Source organism: Magallana gigas, chromosome 9 (genome assembly GCF_963853765.1).
Source record: "Magallana gigas chromosome 9, xbMagGiga1.1, whole genome shotgun sequence".
In the NCBI taxonomy this organism is placed as follows: domain Eukaryota; kingdom Metazoa; phylum Mollusca; class Bivalvia; order Ostreida; family Ostreidae; genus Magallana; species Magallana gigas.
The window spans coordinates 30,516,901-30,544,757 of NC_088861.1; the positions used below are offsets into that span (position 1 = coordinate 30,516,901).

Consider the following 27,857-nt stretch of genomic DNA (forward strand, 5'->3'; position numbering starts at 1 on the left):
TGCGCTCTATGTTTTCGAAAGGAAAAACTGCTTGAAAACAAGCTGTTTTACGCTAAAAATGCAAAAATGGCGGGAAAAGGTTGTCTTTACAATGTCATATTTCTAAATTGTGGGCACTTGAACCAAAATGAATATTATTTAAACACATCACATACATATCTGTACTAAGAAAACAAAGAATGATAGTAAAATGATGATGTTCATTTTAGGGGGCCATTTTAGGCCCTTATCATATATAGTCCTTTCTCGCAGGCGAATAGAAGTTGGGTTACTGTATATGACTAGTACACCAATAGTTAACTACACTTGAGTACAGGGATAGTTGAACATTTTGCATGTCCACAGATTTTATATTAGGTATTTTATGGATATGTATTTACATTTAAATGTAAGGTACTATATGTCAAAGATATTTAAGAAGATCTAGTAATTCAGAAACTTTTTTTATTTTTTAGTCTAAATAGACAGATAGTAACCAAATTTTCCTAAAAATTTGCACCAACACTGACCATTCCAGAGGCTCGCAGCCAAGGTAATAAAAAACAGGTGTACGCTATGCCCCGTATGTACAATCATACAGGTCTCACTCCCATATTTTTGTAGACTTTTGCCAATCTTTCGATAGTATGCAAATTACAAAACTGGACAAGTTTATACAAATATGACTTGCATGTCTACCCAAATGATGAAGAAACATTTTCTTCTCTCTTCTTTTAGTTTCTCTGTCTTTACCTTTTTCCATCCCCATGTCTCTCTCTGTCTCTCTCTGTCTCTCTCTCTCTCTCTCTCTCTCTGGTAAAGGGTGGGGTTGCTCTGAAGAGGTTTCACACTGAGTGGTTACGCTCAAGGATTATTTGTAGTTATCGCTCTAAGCAAGCCCAGAATGATTGCTAACGTTGTGTTTTATGGAATAACTTAAATTTATCGTGATTTCACTTTGTTATGTAGGTCCTGTCTTAATTAATGCCTTTTATAAACATTTGTGTAGTAAAGGCATTTTTAGCCAATATTCACATTACTAACAGTGCTTTCTTAACGCCTTTATGAACATTTGTCATGTTGTTAGTTAAATCATTTTTAGCCAATTTTCTTGGTATGGGCTAGGGATGGAAGACAGACTATAGAATTAAATTTTTTTCAAGACATGGCAAATGATCGGCTTCTCCCTCTCATCATTAAGTTTAGTTAAACTGCTCATCGTGAACGTACTGAGATCAAAAGAGTGCCCGACAATCGGAATACTGACAATCGGTGTGTAGTGTAGCGAATCATCGATAGCGAACATGTATTCGGGGCGAAAACTCAGTGCGACAAGTGATTGGAGCGAAACCAATCCTCTCTCTCTCTCTCTCTGAGACTGTATTGTGTTACTGTTGATAGCTGGAAGATCCATGGTGATGAGGTATTATGGCAGTCGTCTGATGAAAATGAGAGTGCTCAATGCAGAACTGAAGTTTACCATCAAGTAAGTCTACAAGTTTCAGTAAACTAGTAAAACTTATCATTAAATTCAATAAATCATTCCTATCTTGTGAATTTACTAATGTTTACCAAATGAATTGCATTCTACTTTAAGCTTGTAATAAAATTTTCTGTTCAGGATTGCCTCCAGTGGTACAAGCATTCCAAGGTGTAACATTAAAATGCACTTGGGTAATTGTTCATGTATGGCACAGTGATATTCCCTGTTGATAGGTCAGGAGGAAGGTCTTGGGGTGGAGAATCTAAGAGGGTCCGGAATGATCACCGGCAAATCGTCCATAGCTTACAACGACATCGTCACCATCAACCTGGTCAGTAAGATATTTACTTCCTGGGTCAAAGTTCTTGCATGCTTGATCAAGAAGTAGGATAACCCTAGATCGTATAAAATTCACTGAAAGAACTTGAAAATAAATGTTTGAAATGTATGCCTGCTTTTTATACCCTGCCCCAAAGGAGAAGGGGGTACTGTGGAATCATTAGATTTCGTGGTGGCTCAATTTTCGTGGAATTCATGGGTACCTCTCATCCACGAATTAACATCCCCCACGAATTAATAAATTAGAGCTATAAAGTCATATACCTCTTTGCATGTATACGAAAATACACGAAATTATGTCCCCCGAACCTGTAAAATTTAAGCAATCCACGAAAATTGGCCCCCACGAATTTTAATGATTCCACAGTGTACTGTTAATGATTCCACAATATACTGTTTTACCCTTGTGTGTCTGTCTGTCTGTAAACTTTTCACATTTTCAACATCCTCTCAAGAACCACTGGGCCAATTTCAACCAAACTTGGCACAAAGCATCCTTAGCATAAGGGGATTCAACGTTGTGAAAATTAAGGACCACACCTTTTTGCAAAGGGAGATAATTAGGAATTTATAAAAAAAATTGAGAAATTTTCAAAAATCTTCTTCTCACGAACCATAAAACCAGGAAAGCTGAAACTTGTGTGGAAGCATCCTCAGGTAGTGAAGATTCAAATTTGTGAAAATCATGACCCCCGGGGGTAGGTTGGCGCCAGAATTGGGGGTCGAAATTTTACATCGGAATATGTAGAGTAAATCTTTTAAAATCTTCTTCTCAGAAACTAATCGGCCAGGAAAGGTGAAACTTGTGTGGAAGCATCCTCATGTAGTATAAATTCAAAGTTGTAAAAATCATGATCCCCAGGAGTAGGGTGGGGCCACAATGGGGGGGGGGTCAAAGTTTAACATAGGAATATATATAGTAAATCTTAAAAAATCTTCTTCTCAGAAACTAATTAGCCAGGAAAGCTGAAACTTGTGTGGAAGCATCCTCAGGTAGTGTAGATTCAAAGTTGTGAAAAGCATGATCCTTGGGGGTAGAGTGGGGCCACAATGGGGAGTCAAAATTTAACATAGGAATATATAGAGTAAATTTTTAAAAATCTTCTTCTCAGAAACTAATCAGCCAGGAAAGCTGAAACTTGTGTGGAAGCATCCTCAGGTAGTGTAGATTCAAAGTTGTGAAAATAATGAAACTCTTGGGTGTAAGTTGGGCCCACAATGGATGGGGGGGGGGGGTTCAAAGTTTTACATAGGGATATGTAGAGTAAATCTTCTCAGAAACTTATCAGCCAGATGATTCTGTATAATTGTTAAGACTTTGGCCCCAGGACAATTCTTCGGCCTCCAAGAAGGTTCAGAGTTTGATGTAGGTTTATATCCCATATATAAACAATTGTTAAGGGTCTTTTTGAGAACTGCAATACTCAACATGTGATATAACTAAATATCATCCTGTTAGAAAAGGGATTAATGATTATCAACATAAGAATATCCAGGGGGAAAAATGGATTTTATTTATACAGGATCTACATGTATTATTGTACATTGTCCAGATAGTTTGTATTATGACTCCATTAAGCTGATTTAATCATACTATTGTTCCTCAGGTGAGCGATGTGGCCCATGGGCCTCTTGTAAACAATAGATTGGATTTTTTAGCTCACCGAGACGAAGTCAAGGGGAGCTTATGCTATACCCTCACCGTCGGCGTCCGGACCTGGTTAAAGTTTTTGTTGCAGATCCTGTATCTAAGCTATTACTTGTCCTACCTTCACCAAACTTGCATGGATGATACATCTGGACCTACTTGTTGACTTGAAAGACTTGGATGCTGAATCTGAGTCCTAAATTTCAGATGCTAGAGGAGGTTAAGGTTGTTGGACCAGGTTAAAGTTTTTGTTGCAGGTGCCCTTTGATAGCAATATGTAAGTTACTGTAGGTCCGTACTTCACCAAACTTGCATAGATGGTGTGTCGTATGATACTGATGCACCAGACAGGCTTGAGTGCTGAATCTGAGCTATAGGTATCGGATGCTGGAGGAGGTTAAGGTTTTTGGAGCAGGTTAAAGTTTTTGTTGCAGGTGCCCGCTGATAGCAATATCTAAGTTACTGCTGGTCCGTACTTCACCTAACTTGCATTGATGGTGTGTCTTATGATACTGATGCACCAGGCAGGCTTGGATGCTGAATTTTAGCTATAGGTTACAGATGCTGAAGGAGGTTAAGGTTTTTAGAGCTGGTAAAAGTTTTTGAAACAGGTACCCTCTGATGATTATATCTTAGTTACTACTTGTCCTAAGTTCACCAGACTTCCATGGATGGTGCATATTATGATACTGAAGCACCAGACAGGCTCACTAGATGAAAAATCAAGTTTCAGCAAAACTGAAACTATATGGAAACCTTGCTGAAACTTGAAGTTGAAGTTTCATGTATAGTTTCCGCAATGCGGAAACCATTATATCGATTCAGCAAGTATCCGTTAGGTTTCAGTCAGCAGAAACTTTAGTCTAAGATTCCTGATGGTTTCCGCAATGCGGAAACTAAATGTGAATCGTGTGAATAGTTGTGTAAATTATTATTATTATTGATATAATCAGTTTCAGAACATTTCCGCTAGGTTTCAGTATGCTGAAACTTTAAGTTAAGATTCCTGATGGTTTCCGCAATGCGGAAACTAAATTTGAATCATGTGAAAAGTTGTGTAAATTATTATGGAAATATCAATCAGTTTCAGAACATTTCTGCTAGGTTTCAGTATGCTGAAACTTTAAGTTAAGATTCCAAATGGTTTACGCATTGCTGAAACTATTACTAAAATTGATTTGAGTTTAATAGTGATATCATTTATTTTCAACAGGTTTAAGTTTAATTCTAGCCTAATGATAATGAATCCGTACATACTAAAATGTATAGTAAGGTTTCAGCGTGACTGAAACTATATGTATACATGTAACTATCTTCAAATGTGGCAAATAAGGCGATTAAGAACCTTAATAAGTAATTAATTGAATTTGAAAAGAAAAACTGATGTCTGATCTTGTTTAATGCATATAATGAAATCATTAATCTTAGGTACTCGGGCACGTGTATACATGTGTATACATTCTTTGTCCAGGTGACCTCCTCTGTGATTTTCCTGTATATTCTGTGTGGATTGCAGGGTTTTTTCTGTCAGGAGTGAACAAAAGACTGTTACATAACATATACACAGTACGAAGCGTGAGTTTATAACTGGAGCCCGGCGGGAATTTTTTTTCAATTTGTGTGTACCTGATCGAGTTAGTAAAACTGATAAGTAAATTATAATTATTTAGTAAAATAAATTAATATACCTATTTTGTAAGACGCCTTCTTAAATCATTTAGTTATCATTTGAATGAACCTTGATGTACAGTAACTAACTAAGCAAGCAAATTAAGGTAAAGTCGTTGTAAATTTTTACAAATCGTACCAAATATTCGTACAACCTGAAGTTTAGAGCTAATTCATTTCTTTTTTAATACCACGCCAACACATGTACACAGGATTTTTTTTTTTAATTCTACAGTTGATAATAACAAGTAAAACCCACTTGGAGTTTGAGTCTAATATAATAATTGTTTAATTATTTACATGCATTTCAGACTTTACTGCATGTATGACTGTATCATGATTCACTGGCGTCGGAAGCAAATTGAAAGTGGGGGGGGGGGGGGCTAGACTAATCCTCAGAAATATTGAGGAAAAACCCTAATTCCCAAAATCATGAAAATCCTAATCCGTGGGGGGGGGGGGGGGTTATACCTATACTATATACTTCCGAAAATAAATTTCCCTACCCAAACGTTTTTCCCCAAAATCATGAAATTCCAAATCCGTGTCGGGGAGGGGGGGGGGAGCTAGTATGCCTATTACTCCAACTTCTCAATCTTTCAAGGTAAATTTAGGAACAATGACATTTCCGGCGAGAAAAAGTGGGGGGAGGCTATATGCCTATTGGTTAAGTCTAACTTTGCACTAAGCCCCTAGCCCCCCCCCCCCCCCCGGTTCGACACTTCATGTATGTATGTGATTCGTGCATTTCTTTACTTTGTATTTACTTTCTGTACTGTAAAGACAGATATTGATACATGTTTATGAAACATGCACATGTTTCTGCTACAAGATATAATAAGCATTATTTATAATTTTACTGAAGTTATACGTTATATTACAAAATCAGTTTAAAATCCAGCACTAGCCATGTGGTGCACGTGATTTTAATCCCATTTTTAAAATTTGATTATACATTCGTATACATTTGATGTAGAAAGTATACCAAATAATTAAAATTATATTTTGTTTATATATCAGTCCGACGTGTACGTCTTACTTCCCGGCTTGTTTAACGCGTTTGTATTTTAATTTCATAAGTATTCTTAACGTACTGTTCATCGTATGACCAATCAGTGCACAGTTGTAAATTTACCGTACGGGTGAACGCTGTTAACCGGACCCCGTTAATTGATCGGCATCTAATTATATTTGTGATTTCTGTGTGTTCATGCAGAACCTGCTCTGTGATGAACATAATATTTTCACACCTCTATATTTTGAATAAGAATTTGACCGTGCTTAGAATCGCGGTGAAAATTGGACAAGTGAAGACTAACTTGTCAGTAAACTATATGTGGCTCTATCATATTTAGTTTGGCAAAATCATCAGTACATGTAAATAAAATATAGTTAAAGACAAAATCTGATACATATGTCTCATTAAAACTTGTTTAATTTCATTAGACATTTGTAAACAAACGGTCGGCCATTTTTTTTGGTTAATCACGTGTTACAAATACAATTGTAACAAACACACGCCAATACTTTGTTGTATTTAACCAGGAAATACTGACTCCGACAGTTCTTATTTAAAATAAATATACATGTAAAAAGTATACTATTCGGTAAGAAATGATAATTTTGATTAAACCTTATTCTTTTTAAACTATCCCAAGATGCACTTTTCCAAGATTTAGCGAGTTCTGATTGGTCAGTATTGGCGCACTTTATGATTCCGAGCGAAGGTTAAAATGGACAAGAAGGTGCTGTTGTAAAATGGAGAATTGAGAAGTATTAATAGCCTCTACAACAAGGAGATAATGCAGGAACGAAGAACTCATGTCAAGGTAACTTAATTCACAATATAGATACTCCCAATAACATTTTCAAGGCTCTAATTTATCTCTCATTTGTAAACGAGATCTCGCGCCATCAAATCAAGATGGCGTCATTTTTTCAAACTTGGTTCGGCGTTTTGATTTTTATTACCGTATCTCTTTTAAATATACGTTTTGACCAAGTTAACCATTAACCAACTTTATATGCATGATAATCGAGATTATCCACGGTATACACATATATAATTATATAAACGTCCCTTATATATGAAATTGAATGCTTGGTTGGTAAACAAGACGAACAATGAATCTTTCGCACATTATACAATTTACAAACTCTAAATGTAACGAAAAAAATTTATTAATTAAATCCGGAAAATGAAATCTTTCACGTTTTTCTTTTTCAGCATTGACAGCATACAAAGTCAATGTTTCCGGTGATTAGTTGCATCCTCTGTTCGGTGATTCGGGTGAATGTTTTGACCAGCTGGACGATGTGAACGCAAGGTATTGCTTTGAAATTGATTATTTTCACCATTAACTTATACATGTGTTGGATGTTTATAATTTACTGTAGTAATTTTTGGGAAATCCAGGTCTAAGTTCTTGAAAAGGAGGTTGATGGGGGGGGGGGGGGTGAAACACACTTATTGTTGATAAGTTTTTCCATTGTTCAACAAACAATAATTGAATCAAAATGAAAATAACATAGCCTCAAACATAAAATGAAACATTTTAGACCAGATACTACTGTAGTCATTATATGACATAGTTTAAACAGCAACTGGCAACTGCATAGTAGCTTCTGTATGCAGAATTTTATTCAGAATGCTTTTATTACATGTTAGGCTGAATGACTTATGTTTATTGTTTAACAATCTAAATGAAACTTTATTATTCTTGTTTAAGATAAATAGAACAGACATAAAGTACAGCCCAGTGAAAGGAACAAGTTCACCGCAAGAAGAAGAATTTTAATGCTACCACTGTCCAGAACTACTATTAAAGTCTGCTGTAGCCATGATGTGATCATATGAGTGCTTCACTGGTCTGGACAATGCTCGAAAGTCCCCCAAAAAGGCCTATTTCCATAAACTACGACTCAGGTTACATCAACAACAGCCAAGGACACTCCTTATTGATTCGAATGGACACATCTCTACGACCCGACTAAACCTCTGCAGAACAAGACTTTTTAACTGTAAAGTATTCTCATTTCAAAAAACCTATAAACTATAAAAGTACTTTTTAATATGATCAAATACCAGTATATTACAATGTCTGTCTGTAAGCTAGAATCTTAGAAAATCACATGGTTTTGACTTATTAAATGATTGATTAAACCTTGCAGATATTAACTTTCATTTTCTTAAATAATTTGTTATATTTGCATATATTGCATAAAATATTAGGCTCCATGTAACATATATCCTCACACCTCCAAGTTGATAAGTGTTAACTACTTTTTTTTCCATTTTCTTTGTTTAAACATTTATTGATAACTTAGTTTTTATTTGCAGCAATATATGAAAAATTAAGAAACCAATCTTAAATGTAAAAACACTGCATTAGGAGATGAATGCATGGGTCATAGAAATGATAAAATACACCAAACAATATTCAATTATGTCGTATATGAAAAAATATAAAGACAACATATACCCCATGTATTACAATTTTTATATAACAAAATTACTTGGATGGAAAGTTGTTTCCATGTGGGTTTTATTTTAATCTGTGTTATGTAACTAATATATAATTGGAATTAGCTTTTATATCATAAGTAAAATGCTGGTATTGATGAGAATTGTAAGGTGAATGATCTGTGTGATACTTTGTATTTTATACATTCATGCTACAAAAAGCAAGTACATGTACATGTAGTAATACTTGTCATATATAAACAATGTATATTTTACTTCATGTCTTGGATTTAAAAATATTAATGTAGGTAAAGTAGTGAAATGTAGGAAGGTAAACCGTGTGTAAAGAAGAATATTCATCAGGAATGAAGTGTGTTGCAATCAGCATAATTAATTAAATGTGTACATCATATTTTTGCACATGATTTGACAGACTGCTCCATTGTTAGCTTTTTATTGGCCAACAAGCTTTTCATATCTCCCTATGGGTCATCTATTAAATACTGACAGGCTTATGATATTAAAATCTGATCAGTTGGTACATCATGGGTGGAAATGAAAAGTTCACTTTGGACTTAATGGATTATCAAAAAAATGATATCAAATCCTGTTCTATTGTAAAACATTAGATTATATTACTAACAAAGAAAAGGTTTATCCCAACTTGTAAGTGGGTCACTTTGACCTCATTTTGGAATTTTTTGACATATTCAAATCAAATCTGGGTCATACCTCTATAGTCAACTACTATCTTGTAGTGTACATTTTTTTTTTAAAGATGGATACTTTAGACTTTTCAAAAATATTTTATGGTGTACATATTCATTGTAGTTCAAAACAAATTGAGACAAGTGTATCATGTTCATGTAACAGTGAAGTTTTCTTTGTTTATTCATGTACTTGCAGTTATTTTGTAAATTGCATTCATATTTTTAAAAAAGTAAGATCTTTGTTGCATTTTTAAAGGGAGATTTGATAGGCATTTAATCGAGATGAAAAAAATACAAATGTAAAGATTTCTATGGGAGTTTTTTTTCTTGTGCAATTTTATCATTTTTTAAATAAAAGTCCCTAATAAGGGAATTGCCATATGGATGTTCCTCCATTATTGTATCTTGGCTGTATTTTATTTATTATTGGAAACAATTTCAGATTTTTAAACAAAATAAATTTGGAACTGTTTGAAATTGTTTTTTTTTTACATAAAGTAGAAACCTTGCTCAGCTTTTGTGAAAGCAAAAATATAAAAAGTTTCAGTAAGTTTCAGTTGCGGAAACCCTTTGTAAACAATATGTTTCCCAATTGTATATGAAGGTTGAAACTATGCAGAAACTTCAAGTTTCAGTAAGTTTCCGTCGCGGAAACCATTTGTAAACAATATGTATCCCAAACGTATATGGAGATTGAAACTATGCAGAAACTTCAAGTTTCAGTAAGTTTCCGTTGCGGAAACCATTTGGATTCATGGACAGCCTAAGTTTCAGCACTGCGGAAACTTAATGAAACTTGAAGTTTCCGTGCTGAAACCTGTCGGAAACTTAAAGTAACCTTAAGTTTCCGCAGAGTTTCCAAAGGGTTTCCGCAGCGCTGAAACCAGATATTTCATCCAGTGGCTTGAATGCACCATCTGAGCCATAGGTTTTGGATGCTGGAGGAGGTTAAGGTTTTTAGAGCTGGTTAAAGTTTTTGAAACAGGTACCCTCTGATTATTATATCGTTAAGTATAGTTTTTACTTGTCCTAACTACACCAGACTTCCATGGATGGTGTGTCTTGTGATACTGATGCACCTGACGGGCTTGAATGCTGAGTCTGAGCCATAGGTTTCAGATGCTGGATATGGTTAAGTTTTTTGAAACAGGTCACATGTTTAATAGATAATAGTACTATTTGAAACTTGCATAGTTGATTAAACTGTAATATGAATGAATCACAGAGGAAGCTTCAGATGCAGAGCTTGATCTCCATTATCAAGGATGCTAAAAATATATCTTAGTTATTACAGGTCCTAACTTCACCAAACTTGAATGGATGGTGTGTCTTATGATACAGATGCACCTGACAGGCATGGATGTTGAATCTTAGCCATAGTTTGCAGATGCTGGAGCAGGTTAAGGTTTTAATTGCTAGTGCCCTCTGATGATGATATCTTAGTTATGACTGGTCTGAACTTCACCAAACTTGCATGGAGATGCGTCTTATGTATACTGATGCACCTGACAGGCTTGAATGCTGAATCTGAGTCATAGGTTTCGGATGCTGGATGAGGTTTAGTTTTTTGGGAACAGGTCACATGTTTTATAGCTGATAGCTTGCATAATTGATTTAACTATAATTTAAATGAAATGCAGAGGTTGCTTCAGATGCAGAGCCTGATCTCCATTATCAAGGATTGTAAAGAAATCTCCTACCTCACTCAAACCTGCTCGATAGATAGATGAGTTTGTTGATAAATGTTATAACATAATTCCTATGATATAGTATTGTATGGTATGAAACAATATTGTTTAATATGATACAATATAATATCATATGTAATATTATAAAAAGTTATATGATACGATATGATTGATACGATATGATATAGTATCAATTTTTTTGATATTTTATGTTATGATATTGTAACATGATATGTATAGAATTGTATATTATGATACAATATTGTTTGATATTATATTGTATTATTAATTTATTATTTTATCATATGATACTCTTACATAAGATATTGCAAAATATAATATTGTATCCTATGATAAAATATTGTATATTCTATAATATTGTATCATACGATATTGTATAATATGATATAAGTTTCTGAATTATAGAATTATATCACATGAAATTGTATAATATGATACTGAAATATTATATAATATCGTATGATACAATATTGTATAATATGATATTGGTTTACAATATGATATATTTATTTATCACATCACATGAAATTGTATGGTATGATATTGTAAAATATATTATTGTATCATATGATACATTGTGTATAATATAAAATTGTATTATATATTTTACAATATCACATAATATTGTATCATTTGATATGATACAATGTTGTATCAAATTATATTGTATCATATGATACAATATCATGTTATGTTTCAAAAATGATACAGTATCATGCCATATCATACTATATTATACAATATTATATCATATGATTCAATGTTATGATGTATTATGTAATATGATATTGTAATATAATACTATATTGTATATATATTATGATATTGTATTATGTGATCAAATACAATAGCGTATAACACAATACAATGTCATATCATACGCTACAATATCATATCTCATTGTTGTTTATTATGGTATTTTATTGTATTAATGATATATGTTGTAAATATGATAGGATGCAATATTTAATTTTATATTATTGTATTAATTTACATATGAACATATGATTATCATACAATTTTTTAACAGATGATATAACGATATTGTGTCAAAACAGAATCCATGAATATCCAAGATAATAAAATATGATTTTCATTTAATATGATAAAGGTGGTCTCATAAAGGTGAAGTCTCATAAGGGTGATGTCTCGTCTCGGTGAGCTTTGTAATCTGTGATTACCTATGTTTGTAGATTGCGAACATGATAGACAGCCACGCGGCCACACTGACTCGGAGAACAGAGAGAGAAAACTTCTTCATGACGACCCAGGGCATAGTGCAACTAGTTCAAAGGTCAGGGGTCAAAGTGACAATTCACGCTTATTATATCCACATTTCTGTTCAAAACCTAATAGACAAACTTTTTAATTTAAGCTTTCTGTGCATTTATTTGCATGATAATAAACCATAGTTAATTTTGCTTTTTGATTATTAATAACTTTGTTAATGCATAACAAAAGGTTAAATGTTTGATGTACTTATAATTACATGAATGTTCAATATTGTGTAGATCATGTTTTCTGCACGAAATCTTGTAGAAAGTTTTTCTCTGTCAGTATTTTATTTTTTTAATACCCATCTTTTTTTGTTGAGGGAGTCTTTGAAATGTTTTGGATGCATTTTCTTTTGTCTGTAAATAAATGCATGTTTCATATTCTCTTCACACTGGAACTAAGGGGTAATGCTAGTGGGTTGTGAGTAGAAGATTGTAGATTCACAAGACTGCAAGATTTTCTTGACATAATGATTACACATTTGCTCTCACATGAAGATTTGTCTCACTCACAGATCTTTAAAATGACACCAAAAATTCAACTTTATTAACCTGCTCAGTTTTGAATTTAATATTTCAAAAAACCACCTGATATTTGCTGTTGATTTTAACTTGACCAGAAAAATAATACTGATTGGGTTATAAATGTTTGTTAAAAAAAAAATCATTATATGATGTATGTTATTCTCCATTTTTAAAATAAATTAATCCATTACATATTTGTAACAATTTATTTTTAACATTTAGGTTGTTCAGGACCTAGGTCTGTAGGGGGTGGATGGGGGTAGTCAAATCTTGCAGACTTGACTGAGAAAACCTTCTGGCATTAACCCCTTTCTCACATATTTTCCTCTCCATGTGTATGTCGAATCACACTCTGTGATATGTATGTGCTGTGTGTCGTTAAGTATGCTTTTTATGTCACAATGTGATCAGTGTATATTATTAAGCTATTTTCATTTCATATTCTACAATAAGTGAGTTAGTATGACTGTATGTTTCACTTCATAAATTGATGAGTGTCAATTGGCTTTTGATCTACATTCTTTTTTTGAACATGTGTTTTGTGTATGTGTCAGCTATTTTGATATTCTGTGTTTTGTGCTTGAATGTGTGTGCCCCTTTTCCTATTTTCAATTGAATTATTTTTTTTGAATCTTTTTCACATTTAAACTCCTTAATACTCATGAACAACACCATGCCATCATACTTGCCTCTCTAGTAAATGCAAAAAAAAACCTCTCAAGTTAAAAAAAACTTTGTAGAAAATTGCACAGTTCAGCTTGCTTTAAATTTCCGCATATAATTTTCTACTGTATATAGGGAAATATTCACCCCTGTTTTATTTTTGCCCCATTTGCCCTGGTTGTCGGCCGTGCGAATTCAAATTTCTCATATCATATCTCAGTCTCTATTTATGCAACTGTGCCTGGGCAATTCAAGATTGGGCAAAACTATTTGCAATTTAGAAGGGCGAAAAATAACATAGGGTGAAAATATCCCCATATACAGCATATGTCTAGGTGGAGGGACTAATATACATGAACTTGTTTTCAAAACTCGCATGGTTTGACACTGCAGTTTCCAGTCTCATTTATTAAACGAATAAAATAGTGACACTGCACATGTATGCAATGTTCTTAACTTAAATAAACATAAATATTTATTCATTTATTGCAAGTGCTTTTGTTAACTAGACTAAGTATTATCATTAACCAGAATTTCCTCTGATCTCTAGGTACCGCAATGGGATCCGTGGTCACATGAAGAGCGTGGTCCAGGAACTTTTGAAGCAGTATGTCAGGGTGGAGGTCCAGTTCCAACATGGTAAGATGTCGCTGTCAAGCCAGGGATCACACAAATCTACAACTCTGTATAACTATTAACTCAACTTGTTAATGCTAAGGTTTATATTTGAACAGTCCCAATTAATGGTACATGTACTGGTGCATTGTAAGATTTGACTGTCCAGGAGTTACAGGGGTCAATATCAAAGCTCTTAAACTGTAAAGTTATATTGTAATCTCATAATTATTTGAAAACTTGAGAAGTCGCCTGTGTTGGTTTAATGTGCACCTGTATATGGTAAGATGTTGATAGCTATTTTTCGTTTTGTTTACTTAGGTCATTACGACAAGTGTATAGCACAGCTGATCTCTAAGACCAAGGACATGTCCGCTGTGGCGGGCAGCATCTTCTCCCACCTGGCCGTCCAGAACAAGAACCTGCTGGTCACCATGCTTATTGTAAGGCAACACTCTTTAATATATACCCATCAATTTTCCCTTCTTGATACTATCAATATTACAGAGTGTGATCCGATTTTCCGGATCATCATACTGTGGGTTTCTGATTCCGCATCACCACTCCCTGAGACTGATGACGTAGTACACATTAAATAAAATCTGTATTTTAAAAGAGTTTATAAACCGCGAAGCGCCATATAAAAAAGCGTTAAGTGTTTCAAACCATTTTATATCGTATAAAACAAATAAATATTGAATTCATTGCTAAGCCTTATAATATAATTTTTTTACTCTTCCTTGTAGATTAAAACGGTTATTTGACCCTTAACATGCTTAAAATGACGTAAAATTGTACAAAATTCAAACGTAACGCCAGGCATATTGATACATTTTTGCCGTTAGTCTTGCTATGAAGTTATATGACAATATCAAATTTGTAAACATGATATAATTCAGTGTAAAACCTGTTTCAAAATAAGACTAATTGTTGCATGTATTATACACATTGTGTGTGTTATAACTTGCCAATACCATATTTTTCGGGGCATATGTCGATGTGGGGCATAGGCCGAATTGCTAATTTTAAGACAAAATTCAAGAAAAATCCTTAGACTAGCCTAATTGGGGGATAAGCCGATTTTCAATCGATGAATACTATAGTGAAAGTATGACCGCTGATTAAGAAAGTCACCATATTAAGTATATACTTTCAGAATATCGATGTAGAAAGTCAAAAGAGTAATTAAAGTTATTAAATTTGCTTAACCCTTAGGCCGCTACGCGCGACTATTGTCACGCCGAAATTTAAGGTCCGCCACTGCTACGCTCGACTATTGTCGTTTTTCCGAGAGCGAGTTATCTAAGGTTTCCCCAAGCCTCGCTTTGAACAAAAACACGATGGCTATTGTTAGGATTGAAATTTGATTGGTCAATTGATGTTTTCGGAAGGTTTCTAGAGTTTTCAAGAGTTTAAAATAAAGGCTATAGAGCGGTAAACTTCCGAGAAATGTTTTGAATTTGTAGCCAAAATGGCGAACGTAGAATGAAGCGACGAGACGAAAGTTTTGAACTTTTTTCACAGTGATAGCAAAGACGTAAATACTTTTGATGGATTTAATCCTGCAGTACATAACTTAGAAGATGTTGAATTATTGATATATGTGTCTTTGATGGACTTTGTGCCAAGAAATGACCAAGAATTTGATGCCGATCTCGAGGTAGGCTGGTCGCGTGTTGATCGACCGCCATGGAATATCCCATTCACCAGAGAGGAAAAATTAAACACTAAAATGGAGGATTACGAACCTTTATCGTTTCTTAATTTTTTTTAATGATATGTTTATGGAAATTCTTATTTGATTGATCAACATCTTTACCGAGAGACGTGAGCAGTCCGAGAAAGTGAATCAGACCAACATTAAAAAACATTGATAAAGTGTTTGATGTATTTCTTTATTTTTCAGTTATTTTGACCTATTAATTGTTTACCCGATGTTCAAAAATGATATGAATAAAAATGAATCTAACAATGTATGACTTATTCATATACTAAGGAACTTTTACAGTCATTTGGGTTCTAAAATATGACAATTGAAGAATGGAACAATAAAAGGCATTGATTTTAATATTTGAACGTACCTAGATTAATAAATACAAGTTAAATGAAGAAAATGAGCATTGCATTGAAATCTTCAACATTTTCTCTTGCATTTAAATATTAGTTTGGTAACTGTAGCATAAATAGTTGCTGAGATATATGATTTTAAAACTCGATGGTCAATTACCATTAATTGTGATTAATTAATTCAGCAGTGGCGGCCATCTTGGCGAAAATTAATGCAGCTGCCTAAGGGTTAATATATATATATATACATAATATATATTTCAAGCAATTTTTAAAAATTAATCTGTGTTTTGTGGCTGTTTGGTCTCTTCCGTATTCGTCGGTGTATCGTTGTGTATCGTAATTTTACATAGACTAAGTGTAAATTTAATTGCAACACCAACCTCCGTGGTTCTGTCTGGTAGAACTAAGTATAATATTTTACCAAACCTTTTATATTTTATTAATACCTTATTGCTAAATCTTATTTAATCAAGTTATACTTTGAAAGCTACTTGTTAATACGGGGAGTGGCGTCCATTAGCTCAACACGTGGTTTCATATTCAAATAGAGTTATCCCCCGTAATCGCTATGAATGAGAAAACGAAATACCAAACATTTGTGTTCTTTCCATTAATTTATTAAGAAGTGACTTGTCGTTATGCAGAGAAGTTGTAATGTTAAAAACACAGTTAATGCAATGAAGTGTAACGGTGTTCACTAGGCTACGTGCCCCCAGGCTGTGTTTTAGTCACGGGTTTCACACCTTTGTATATACACACGACACCAGAATACCGTTATTTCATCCAACAGAAAATTAATTGTAAAAACACATAGCATTTTTATTCTACACCCAAGACCAGTGATTCCTACGAACGCAGACATGAAGAATTCACCAAAATTCTGTCATATTACATTCTACTCGGTTTCGTTTTCTTTTTTACTACGCAATAATAGTTTCCAGGGTTCATACACGAACGTGGGAAAAAAATTCTTTTGATTGGGATTGTAAAGAAATACCTCGTACAGTACTGTACATTTTATTACTCATGATGTCATTACAAAAATTATCAACGGGACAACTATCGAACAATAGTTCAAACGGATGAAAAAAAAACAACCCTCATAATAAATTGCTACAACAGTACAACGGATAAAAACAGTGGATTTTATATTTTACTGTTAATTTTTTTTAACTTTGAGTCTAAGAATAGCCGATCCCGGGGGATAGGCCAGGGCTCGCTCATCGGAGGAAAAAAATACCGGCCTATGCCCCGAAAAATACGGTAGTTATTTCTCTGCAAGGAATGATCATGCTTGCTTATTTGAATTCTGTAGGACCACATGTGTAGGAAGGAAGCGGGTTTGACGGACGAGTTAGCCTCCATTCTGACCGAGCTTACCACACTGAACAATGCAGAGAATGCCAAAGTAGCCCTCAGGGCCAGACAAGTTCGTAGTGATACAAGTTCTTTTATTTCAAAAAAATAAAACGACCTGATACTCTTACACAATGATATTTTATGAATTTTAACACAATACTTGGAATATAGATCTAAGAGAAAGAAATTGTCAATATTTATGAACGATCTGAAGAGTCTAAGAGTACCTTTAATGTAAAACTATTTCACTTTCCCAGTAATGTTGTCTCACTTCCATTCTTTAAATATTTAAAGTTTTCAACAACACTGTTTTATTAGCAAACCTTACCCTAGGAATCTTAAACATTTATTTAAGCATTCTTTGAAAACTATCTGTAAATATTTGAGATTCATTTGAATTTAAGTTTTAGTTTTTATTTACATCAGAAGTTATAATTTTTTTCATTTGAAAGGTATTGACTGGTCTAAAACTTGATACCTATTAATTGCATGTTCTGAAACAAAACAAAAAGTTGATAAAACCATTTATTATTTCTTTTGAATTTCTTCAATACTATCAGTACTTTGATTATTGAACAAAAGTTCCTTTCAGTACTTTCAGTTCTTTGATTTTCCAGGTGTTGATTGCCGCCCACACACCACCCTATGAACTGAGACACAATCAGATGGAGTCCATTTTCCTGTCTGCCATCGACATGTATGGACCAGAATTCAACCCAGAAAATCTTCAGGTGAATCAAATTTAAAAGATCTCTGTAAAGTGTAAATAAAGATTCACAAATTTGTATAGAATATAATTACTATGTATTTGTTTATGGTAAATTAAGAATAAAATTAATTACAAAAAAAAATATGAATTTAAAATACAAAATCAAGAATAAATTTAAAAAAGGATAAAAACTACAAAATCAAAACTGAATAAGAAACTAATGAATTAAATTTCAATATGTCAAGAATAAAGTTTACTTCTGTCAAAGGGAAATTGCTGGAAGTATTGGCAATTTCTTAAATTAAGATTATATTGTGTTTTCTGTATTTTATTGATACATGTTATGTAGATGGAGAAGACATATCTGGATTTCTTGTATGAAGTAATTTATTTTTCTCTAAATTATTCAATTTATTTGATTGTCTTTCCTATTCATACAGTTATGAATATAAAACATAAATTTTGAAATTATTTTGTTATTTGACATTTAGTTTTGCAGTTTTTTTTTTATTCGTATTCTTTTTCCTGTTCTTGTTCTTAATTATTTTAAGTTTGTTCATACAGTGCTGCTATCCTGAAAGTTGACAAGGATAGGATATGATAGAATGCAGGTTGCACGACACAGGATAGAAATATAAAAGTTAAGTTCTATCCTATCCTATCCTATCCTGCATCCTGTAGCCAATCAGATTCGAGTATAAATTTCAGAGTTATTTTGCGAAACGAAAATTGGCTTAACAATGTATTTTCAATGTCAATTTAATACGTTTTGAAAGTTAAACCATTTAAGAATAATTATTATATCAAGAACGCGGTGCATAACATTGATGCGCGCTAAAATGTCGGCGTGACATATTTGTCAATTTGTACGCAAGTACGGAGTTACTGCGAGAATTCGATGCAACATTTGACAACGTCAGAAATAGATTTCTGTATTTACTTCATTTAAAGTCTGCAAAGTAATAAAAGCTTGAATTTATAAACGACCAATGCGGCATTTTAAAAGATAAACATGTATACCAGAAACAGACATTGCTTCACGTTTCATATAATTTCTTCGATGCCCAATAACAGGGACACATATTTCTGTCCGATATTAACCTGAACATATCGAATTAATAAATGTTAGCTTGCTATAAATGTTTAAGAATTTATACTTTAAAAATAACTCCGAGTGGTTTAACTTTAAACGATATAAACTTCCTAAAGGAAATATTTATTTCCAGATCGTGTTTACAATTATCGCCGAACGAATCGCTCGAATAATGATAATTACCCTCAGTTATATGTGATAAGAAAATATTTGGATAAAAATATGTGCCAAAATAGTTCCTCAATAAGTGCATCGAAGTTATTTTCGTTTGTTATGCATAAATATAATAAAATCAAAAATGGAATCGCTTACCTGTTTGTTTACGTTATTTTGTCCATCCCGCGTACGATTTAATTCTACCGTAGCACAGGTAAGTGAGTTATCCCGTTCGAAGAATATTCGGTTTTAAGATTTAATAATTCAATTTGAGTACTACATTAATTGATAAAATCATTTTATTCTTAAATTTTGTTTCATTTAACTTGCATTCCTATATTTTGAGGGTATGGGATAGGATAGGATAGAGCTTATTTGCAGGATAGGATGCAGGATACAGGATATAGGATAGGATAGGATAGTTTTGTCAACTTTCACGATAGCAGCACTGTATATATATTAGATCTTTTTTATACTTCATGAAATATTTTGGGAGTTATTGGCTGATGTGTCTTAAGGTCATGGCAATCATTTGATCAATGCGATATAATTGAGAGATTGAAACTTATCAAATAATGTAAAATGACTTAATATGTGTTAAAGGTCATTTGAGTAAGCAACTGTGTGTTGAAATACAAAATCTGGAGAAATAATACATGGGTCATTATCAAAATATGCAGACTTTTTAAATATGTAAAACATGAGAAAATTATTGGTGAAAAAATTACTTTGATTGCAAAAAACACATTTAACAAACAATGAAGTATAACATCTAAAAATTTGCAAACACTGGAATCTACCATTTGGTTGATAATTAGACTAAAATTAAATGAACTGTGAAAATTTTGTCAGTGGTGTTACAGGCATATAGTATAGGAAAAAATTCTTAAATAAAATAAAATAATTCTTTTAAAATGATGGACATAAAGTTTATATCAACAAACTTCATTTAAAGTTATTAGAATTAGATAACAGAAAATATTTGACACATTTACATAGTGACCAACATAACATTTGAGACAAAGTCTTGATGTTACTCAACAAATTTTTAATTTGAGCATTAAAAAGAACACAACTGGATTTTTCTTTTAATGGAGCATAAAAAAGACATTATTGTAATTGCACTGGTGTTTTCAAATATACATGAATCATTGTCAGTTAATTTTATTTGGAGAAAAATGTGCACGTTACACCACTGATTATTATGTTTTACCACTGACTAAAAGTTACACCACTGACCTAGCGATAATAAATAAGAGATAAGCGTGTTAAATTTTGTAAAATAAACTAATTTCTATTTTTGATTGCATTTAAAACATGATAAATTTGATCTTAAATAAAAGTTTTCTTGCCTCCTTCTTTTATATTCTGAAGATAGACACACTGTTACACCACTTATAATCAGTGTTACACCACTGACACAAAAATGGCATGTAGATGTTTTTTTACATGAATTCACTCATTCTTTGATGTTATATTTTTTACTATTGGCATCCACACACTTTTATCCACTTTGTACCGAGTTCGAACTTTCTTCGGCTCATCAATCTCACAAACAACATCTTCAATACTATACCAGCTCATATCAATCATACACATTGGACAATAAAATTGAAATTTCTTCAATTTTCTCCAAAATCTATGCATACAATGCATATACACTTCCTCTTTGTCTATATATGTTTTTTGAAGCTCAGCTAGCATTTGTTACCTTTAAGTATTTGAAAGATTTTAGTAAAACATAATAGGGAATGTGAAATGTCAGTGGAATAACATATATTATTGTACACTATAAGTCATTAAAAAATTTGATTTTTTAATAAAAATATGATGTGGATAATTTCATTTCTTTATTAGAATAAATTTGTTTTTACTTTTATCTTTTAATCAAGTATTTAAATGGGTAAAACATAATTAGAGCATACAAAATGTCAATGGTGTTTCAAATAATGTCAATGGTGTAACAGGTCTCATTTTCCAGATTAAGAAAACACAATTGCAATTAAATAGTCAAGCTTTCTTTATTGTGACAGTGTCTAACTTGTAAAATTGATAAATAACAATTGTTCAAAATGCTCAAAATATAAATGAAATGGAAGAAAAAGTAAAACTAGATGCTGTCATTAGACAGTAATACCCGCACCATGTGTTTGCCCCTAAATAACACTGTTTTGTACCAGTTTAATTAAAAATGAAGGCTACATGCAAATTCCGGTAATACATTTAAAAATTATAATTTTCATAACTGAAGGATGAGATCCCTGCCCATATGATAATACACATCGTGACATGAGCAGCACTTTATGTGCAATTTGGGGTAAAACTGTTTGCAGTGAATTTTCAGTTAATCATTAATCTTAACATTTTATGTCATAGGAAGTATAATGGTCTATATAATTATTACAAACAAAATTAAAAATAAATTATGCCCCCTCCCCGTGGCGGTTGCCGGTTTTAGATTTGCTTCTGTGTGCCTACATGAACATCATCGTGTGCACAGATTTAGAGAAGGGGTGGGAGTGAGGGGTCCAGACCCCCCTCCCCATGAAAATTCGTGAATTACCAAAAATACACCTTGGACCCCAATGCTCTTACAGACATGTAAACGCTCTAACCCATTGCGCTTCAATGTTAGGTAACATTATTTGGGGGGTAAATATTTAATCAATATTCAACATACTTTATTGTTTATCTCAATAGGAAGTATACATGTACATCACAATATGCAGGTGTCCTGCACCACCTTAAAGCTGTTATTTACCTAATAAAATAGTGCAAGTGGATTTGAAGAATAGGTCATAAAAATACATGCATGTTACAAATGACTGATCTTTGTCTGAAGTTACGTACACAACACAGGTTTGCATGTCTCATTAGCGGGTACTAGTTTTACCCAGCTCTTCGATTAGATGGGTTCACGTGTATACATACATGGGTGTTGCTAAAACGCGGAACGGAAAATGGAACGGAAGGAAAACAGAAAATCTTATCTAATGTTATTTACCTCATAGATTTGTCAAGTATGCTAAAACAATATACTTTATGTACCTTTTTAATTTTTTTTGAAAGATTAGCAATATTAGATTATTTATTCAAGAATATTTATTTCCTCAAAATTAACAGTACATGCATTGACCACTATATTCTGTCCCAAAATATCCTCGATTCACTTTTTGCTGTATATTTATATATACCTCAGGGTTCAAGCGATTCTCTTTTAGAAGCATTAAACATTCTCATTATTCTTTCTTTAAAACGTCCTCTCTAGCTTATCAGCTGGTATAAATACATGGCTAAAAATAAAGAAGTCTACGGGGTTTTGCATTTTAACAGACCCGGATGATAGTGTTGAAAAATTGTGCAAGGTCTTCTGAGTGACTTCCAAATGGAGAAAAGATGTCAACATTTTCCATTATAAATCGTCCAAATGTGCTGCATGAATATTTTGGGATTGACAGACTATAGTCCCAATATATAATCGGAAAATCAAACTAGGCAACGTCTAGAGCTCTCTATTCGGATCATATGTATATAGCTGCTGGAATAATTTATTGTTTAAAACAACTGCATGCTTTGTAATGCAAACGTAAACAAAATTGCATTGCTAAAAATACTAGTTTCACAAATTACTAGTTTCACAAATTACCGGGTATTTTAATGTTTACTGTATTTTAATTTTTTAATGTCGTCAGTCCTACAGTTTTTTTCTTCCATCTCAATGATACTGTATCGTCTATATGATAAAAGATCGTCTAGAACACCGAAAATTCACAATTTTGATGTAAGTATATACATGTACATCATATTTGAAAATAATATAAAAATACTCAAAACACGCATAAAACGCTTTCACTAACTGCGTACGTTACGCTAATATGCCAGCAATACCATATAAGAGAAATAAGTAAAAAGTTATAGCTAATTTTCTCGTTTAATCATGTTAATGTTTCACAATTCGTATACATTTGATTTTTCCGTTTCGTACTCAACTAAAGCCGAATGAATACTGTGGAAGAATTAATTTTCGTGGTGGCCAATTTTCGTGGATTGCTTAAATTTTACAGGTTCGTGGGGACGTAATTTCGTGTATTCTCTTAAACCTACAGAGGAAATATGTCTTTATTTCCCTAATTTATTAATTCGTGGAGGATATTAATTCGTGGATGAGAGGTACCCACGAATTCCACGAAAATTGAGCCACCATGAAATCTAATGATTCCACAGTACAATGCTATAATTAATAGACATTCATATGAATATTAACAAGATAGCAACATGTTGATAATCATTCATTAGATATAAATAAAAGATACAAAGTAAATCGTTTCTGGCCAGTCTATACCCTTTTTAAGCGATAAAAGTGATGATATTTTCCATTCCGTTCCGTTTTCCGTTCCGCGTTTTAGCAACACCCATACATACATGTCTGTGTTTTCCGTATGCAGAAAAGGATTACGGTAGTTAAGATCAGCTAAAGGAATTCATTATTGTGTTTTAATTGGATTATCATTATGATGTTGACCAATTTAGGTAAGCATAATACATATAGTAGCAGTAGCACAATATAATAAGATGCCAGCATGGGATTCCTGCCAGCATACATACACATGTATATAAGTTCTACTTTCACTTTCTAAATGTAATCTCCCTTTGACAGCATACTGTATCATCATCTTTTAATATTTAAATAAGCTTATCATCGTTACCTATCCTATCGCATTTGTAAAGTTTCTGTCATTTTAGTTGCAAAAGTTATTTTTTTCATTTGTCAGACTGCATGCACTGTTGAGTTGACCCCATATTGACCCTGTATAAACAATTTCTTATTAAATTTGTGTATTACATATGTAAGTAAGTGTAGACACTTATATTTTTTATATGAGTAATAATAGGAAGGAAGGAGTATTTCTTTCTTAATGTATTATAATGCATCAAATACAATGTTGGTCATGACCTTATGGGACTGTTCTGACCCCACGAAACAGGAAAATACAAAATATCTTCTAAAGTCATTATGATGCATCAACTGGTGTAAAGTACATTAATGACCCCCGGGTGTTGTCTTTAAACCCCCCCCCCCCCCCCATCCCCCCCGCCTTTATGAAATAGGAAATGATATGATACACTGTATATTTTGTTAACTTCTGAGATCTGAGATCCTCATCCCTAAACCGTTTAATTTATTTTTGCTCTTTGTGTCATTGCGCGTAAAATTGTATTGTAAGATTATGCCCCCTTGGAGACACCCTGACATTTTAGAACTAGAAATAATAATGTATTTTATCTTATTCATATGTTATACAGTAGTGTTTGATCCATGTGGGTAATTCCTAGCCTAATGATGTCACTGCTTTGTTTAGGAGACTTTACAATTGCCCCAAATAGGTGAATACACATGGCAGTGATGCATATAACATTTTGTTTATAAATCTTAAAAATTGAATTAAGCAATTTCCAAAATGTTAATGTGAATCACGAGAGAAAAAGCAATCAAGAAATGATTTAAAATTTGCTACTGTACACATGTAAGAATGTATTAAGAAGACTGAATCTTTATAAGCAGGTTAGATTGCGGGGGGGGGGGGGGGGGATGAATGTGGAGTATAAACATTTATAATTTGAATCATTTATTGTTATTAATTAATTTTAACTTGTCAATGAATACTACTTATTGATCCCAAGGTAGGAATATGACCTCTGATCGTATCTCAATAGATCATTTGTCAATTATGCAAGGTGTAATGTAATTTTTTTTAAGAATAACATTTTTTACCAGTTTATAAAAGTTTTTAGACACCCAAATTATATTTTGATTTTAATAGATTATTCGACAAGGAAGGGGGGGGGGGGGAGAGAACAGTTTATATTTGAGTTTGTTTGGGAGTGGGAATTCCAAGTCATATATTTGACAATTTTTTAATGTAATTTAAAATAAGACTAAGCCATACAACAGTCATGAACATGAATAGTATAGAACAAAACACAAACTAATACATGTACATGTATTTATACATAGGAAGTATTACAAAACAGATGATTGATCTATATCTGGGTTCTTAAATTGCATCATATATCATGTACATATTATATTATTGTTTCTTTGTTCAAGGCATTTAAGATGGTATGTAGGTCATGATCCCAAGTGCTCTTCCTGAAATTATCAAATATCATAAAAACCATTGAGATCCCCACCTTAATCCAAAGATATTATTCCTCCTTAGGTCATGCAGGCGCATCAGATCATTATGGCATGTAAGTCATGACCCTAAGGGGTCATCCTGACCCCCTTAGAATCAGAAATTGTCAATTATCTTTAAATTATTGATGTTTGATGATCCTATCTCTATTTAATCTTTATTAATTATTAAGTCTCCTGAATGAAGTTTGGAGACTTATTGTTTTTGTACGGTTCTTAATACATGTATATATTCTTCATCTTCTTTTTCTTCTTTCCCGCTCTGAACTTGTTTCTCAGAGATGGCTGAACATAATTGTACAAAACTCTAGGATATGATAGGCCTGCAAATCTAGTTGTGCACCCTGGTTTGATTTTTCTCATTTTGGGTTAGACAACCACTTTTCGGGGGAGGGGGAGGGGGGGGAGGGGGGTGTCAAAAGGGTGTGGGGTCTAACATTGAACCTTGTAGGAAGAATCATAGACTCTATTGTAAATGGTAACTTGAATACGGACAAAGATAATAATATAAGGTTTTCATAATCATATATTGGCTGTTACTGGCAATATATAGGGTTTATTAGATCTGACCCCTGGGGTCATCCCCACCCCCAAGGAATTTGAAATTACCATATATCTCAGAAACTGTTATAATCATGACCCCTAAACCATATATATTCATGTTCCTGATGTCAAGGGGCATCAAATGTTATGTAGGTCATGGGCCCTGTGGGTGGTCCTGACGCCCTCAAACAGCAAGTCCCTTAATATCTTTAAAACAGTTGAGATCCCCACCCTTAAACCATATATATTCTCATTCCTTGTGTCAAGGGGCATCAAACGGTATGTAGGTCATGGGCCCCGGGGGTGGTCATGACCCCCCTTGAACAGGAAGTGCACGAATATCTCGAAAACGGTTGAGATCCCCACCCCTTAACCATATATATTCTTGATCCTTAAAGGGCATCAAAAGGTATGTACCGGTAGGTAATGGGCCTCAGGGTTAAATTTAATTTTTCAAAACCGTAATGCACATCTATGGAACAGTGCACATCTAACATTGAACCTTGTAGGAAGAATCATAGACTCTATTGTAAATGGTAACTTGAATACGGACAAAGATAATAATATAAGGTTTTCATAATCATATATTGGCTGTTACTGGCAATATATAGGGTTTATTAGATCTGACCCCTGGGGTCATCCCCACCCCCAAGGAATTTGAAATTACCATATATCTCAGAAACTGTTATAATCATGACCCCTAAACCATATATATTCATGTTCCTGATGTCAAGGGGCATCAAATGTTATGTAGGTCATGGGCCCTGTGGGTGGTCCTGATGCCCTCAAACAGCAAGTCCCTTAATATCTTTAAAACAGTTGAGATCCCCACCCTTAAACCATATATATTCTCATTCCTTGTGTCAAGGGGCATCAAACGGTATGTAGGTCATGGGCCCCGGGGGTGGTCATGACCCCCCTTGAACAGGAAGTGCACGAATATCTCGAAAACGGTTGAGATCCCCACCCCTTAACCATATATATTCTTGATCCTTAAAGGGCATCAAAAGGTATGTACCGGTAGGTAATGGGCCTCAGGGTTAAATTTAATTTTTCAAAACCGTAATGCACATCTATGGAACAGTTCCTTTCATATCCCAAGATATGATGTGTCTATCCATTAAATCATAAAAGGAGTTCTAGGATCTATGGTTTTTTTAAGTGATAAACGTCAATTTTCTGCTACATTTTGTCTCCCTGGATGAAATTTAAATTTTGAAAACCTTACTGCACATCTATAGAACAGTCCCTATCATATCCCAAGATATGATTGTCTATCCATTAAATCATAAGAGGAGCTCTTGGATCAATGTTTGTTTTTTTAGTGATAAACGTCAATTTTCTGCTACTATTTGACTCCCAGGATGAAATTTAAATTTTTAAAACCTTATTGCACATCTATAGGACAGCCCCAATTATATCCCAAGAGATGACGTAGCTACTCCAAAAGTTGTAAGAGGAGTTCTGGGAACCATATTTTTTTGGCCAAAAAACGTCATTTTTTGTTGCCCACTGATCCCCTTAATTAAAAAAAAAATTCTTGAACCTGATCATGCCTCAATATGACACCCCCAATCATATTCTAGAAGATCATTTGGCTACTGCTTAAAAAAATGACGTTTTTTAAACCAGTTTTTTTGTAAAAAAAACGTCAT

At 33.3% G+C, this 27,857-nt stretch overlaps 1 protein-coding gene and 1 long non-coding RNA gene across 2 annotated transcripts in view; both read left to right on the forward strand.

Moving 5' to 3' along the window:
* Positions 1-27,857, forward strand: part of LOC105326240 (acetyl-CoA carboxylase) — a 48,328-nt gene that overhangs the window by 1,733 nt on the left and 18,738 nt on the right. Inside the window, 8 exon segments of the mRNA XM_066071081.1 lie at positions 456-532; positions 1,381-1,465; positions 1,601-1,793; positions 12,193-12,293; positions 14,012-14,100; positions 14,398-14,519; positions 17,462-17,575; positions 18,123-18,236. Coding sequence (XP_065927153.1) covers positions 1,740-1,793; positions 12,193-12,293; positions 14,012-14,100; positions 14,398-14,519; positions 17,462-17,575; positions 18,123-18,236 — 594 coding nt within the window. The 5' untranslated portion in view covers positions 456-532; positions 1,381-1,465; positions 1,601-1,739.
* On the forward strand, positions 6,702-8,855 carry LOC136271315 (uncharacterized). Its single transcript, XR_010709230.1, has 3 exons — positions 6,702-6,946; positions 7,345-7,444; positions 7,847-8,855. It is a non-coding gene; the product is annotated as an uncharacterized lncRNA (long non-coding RNA).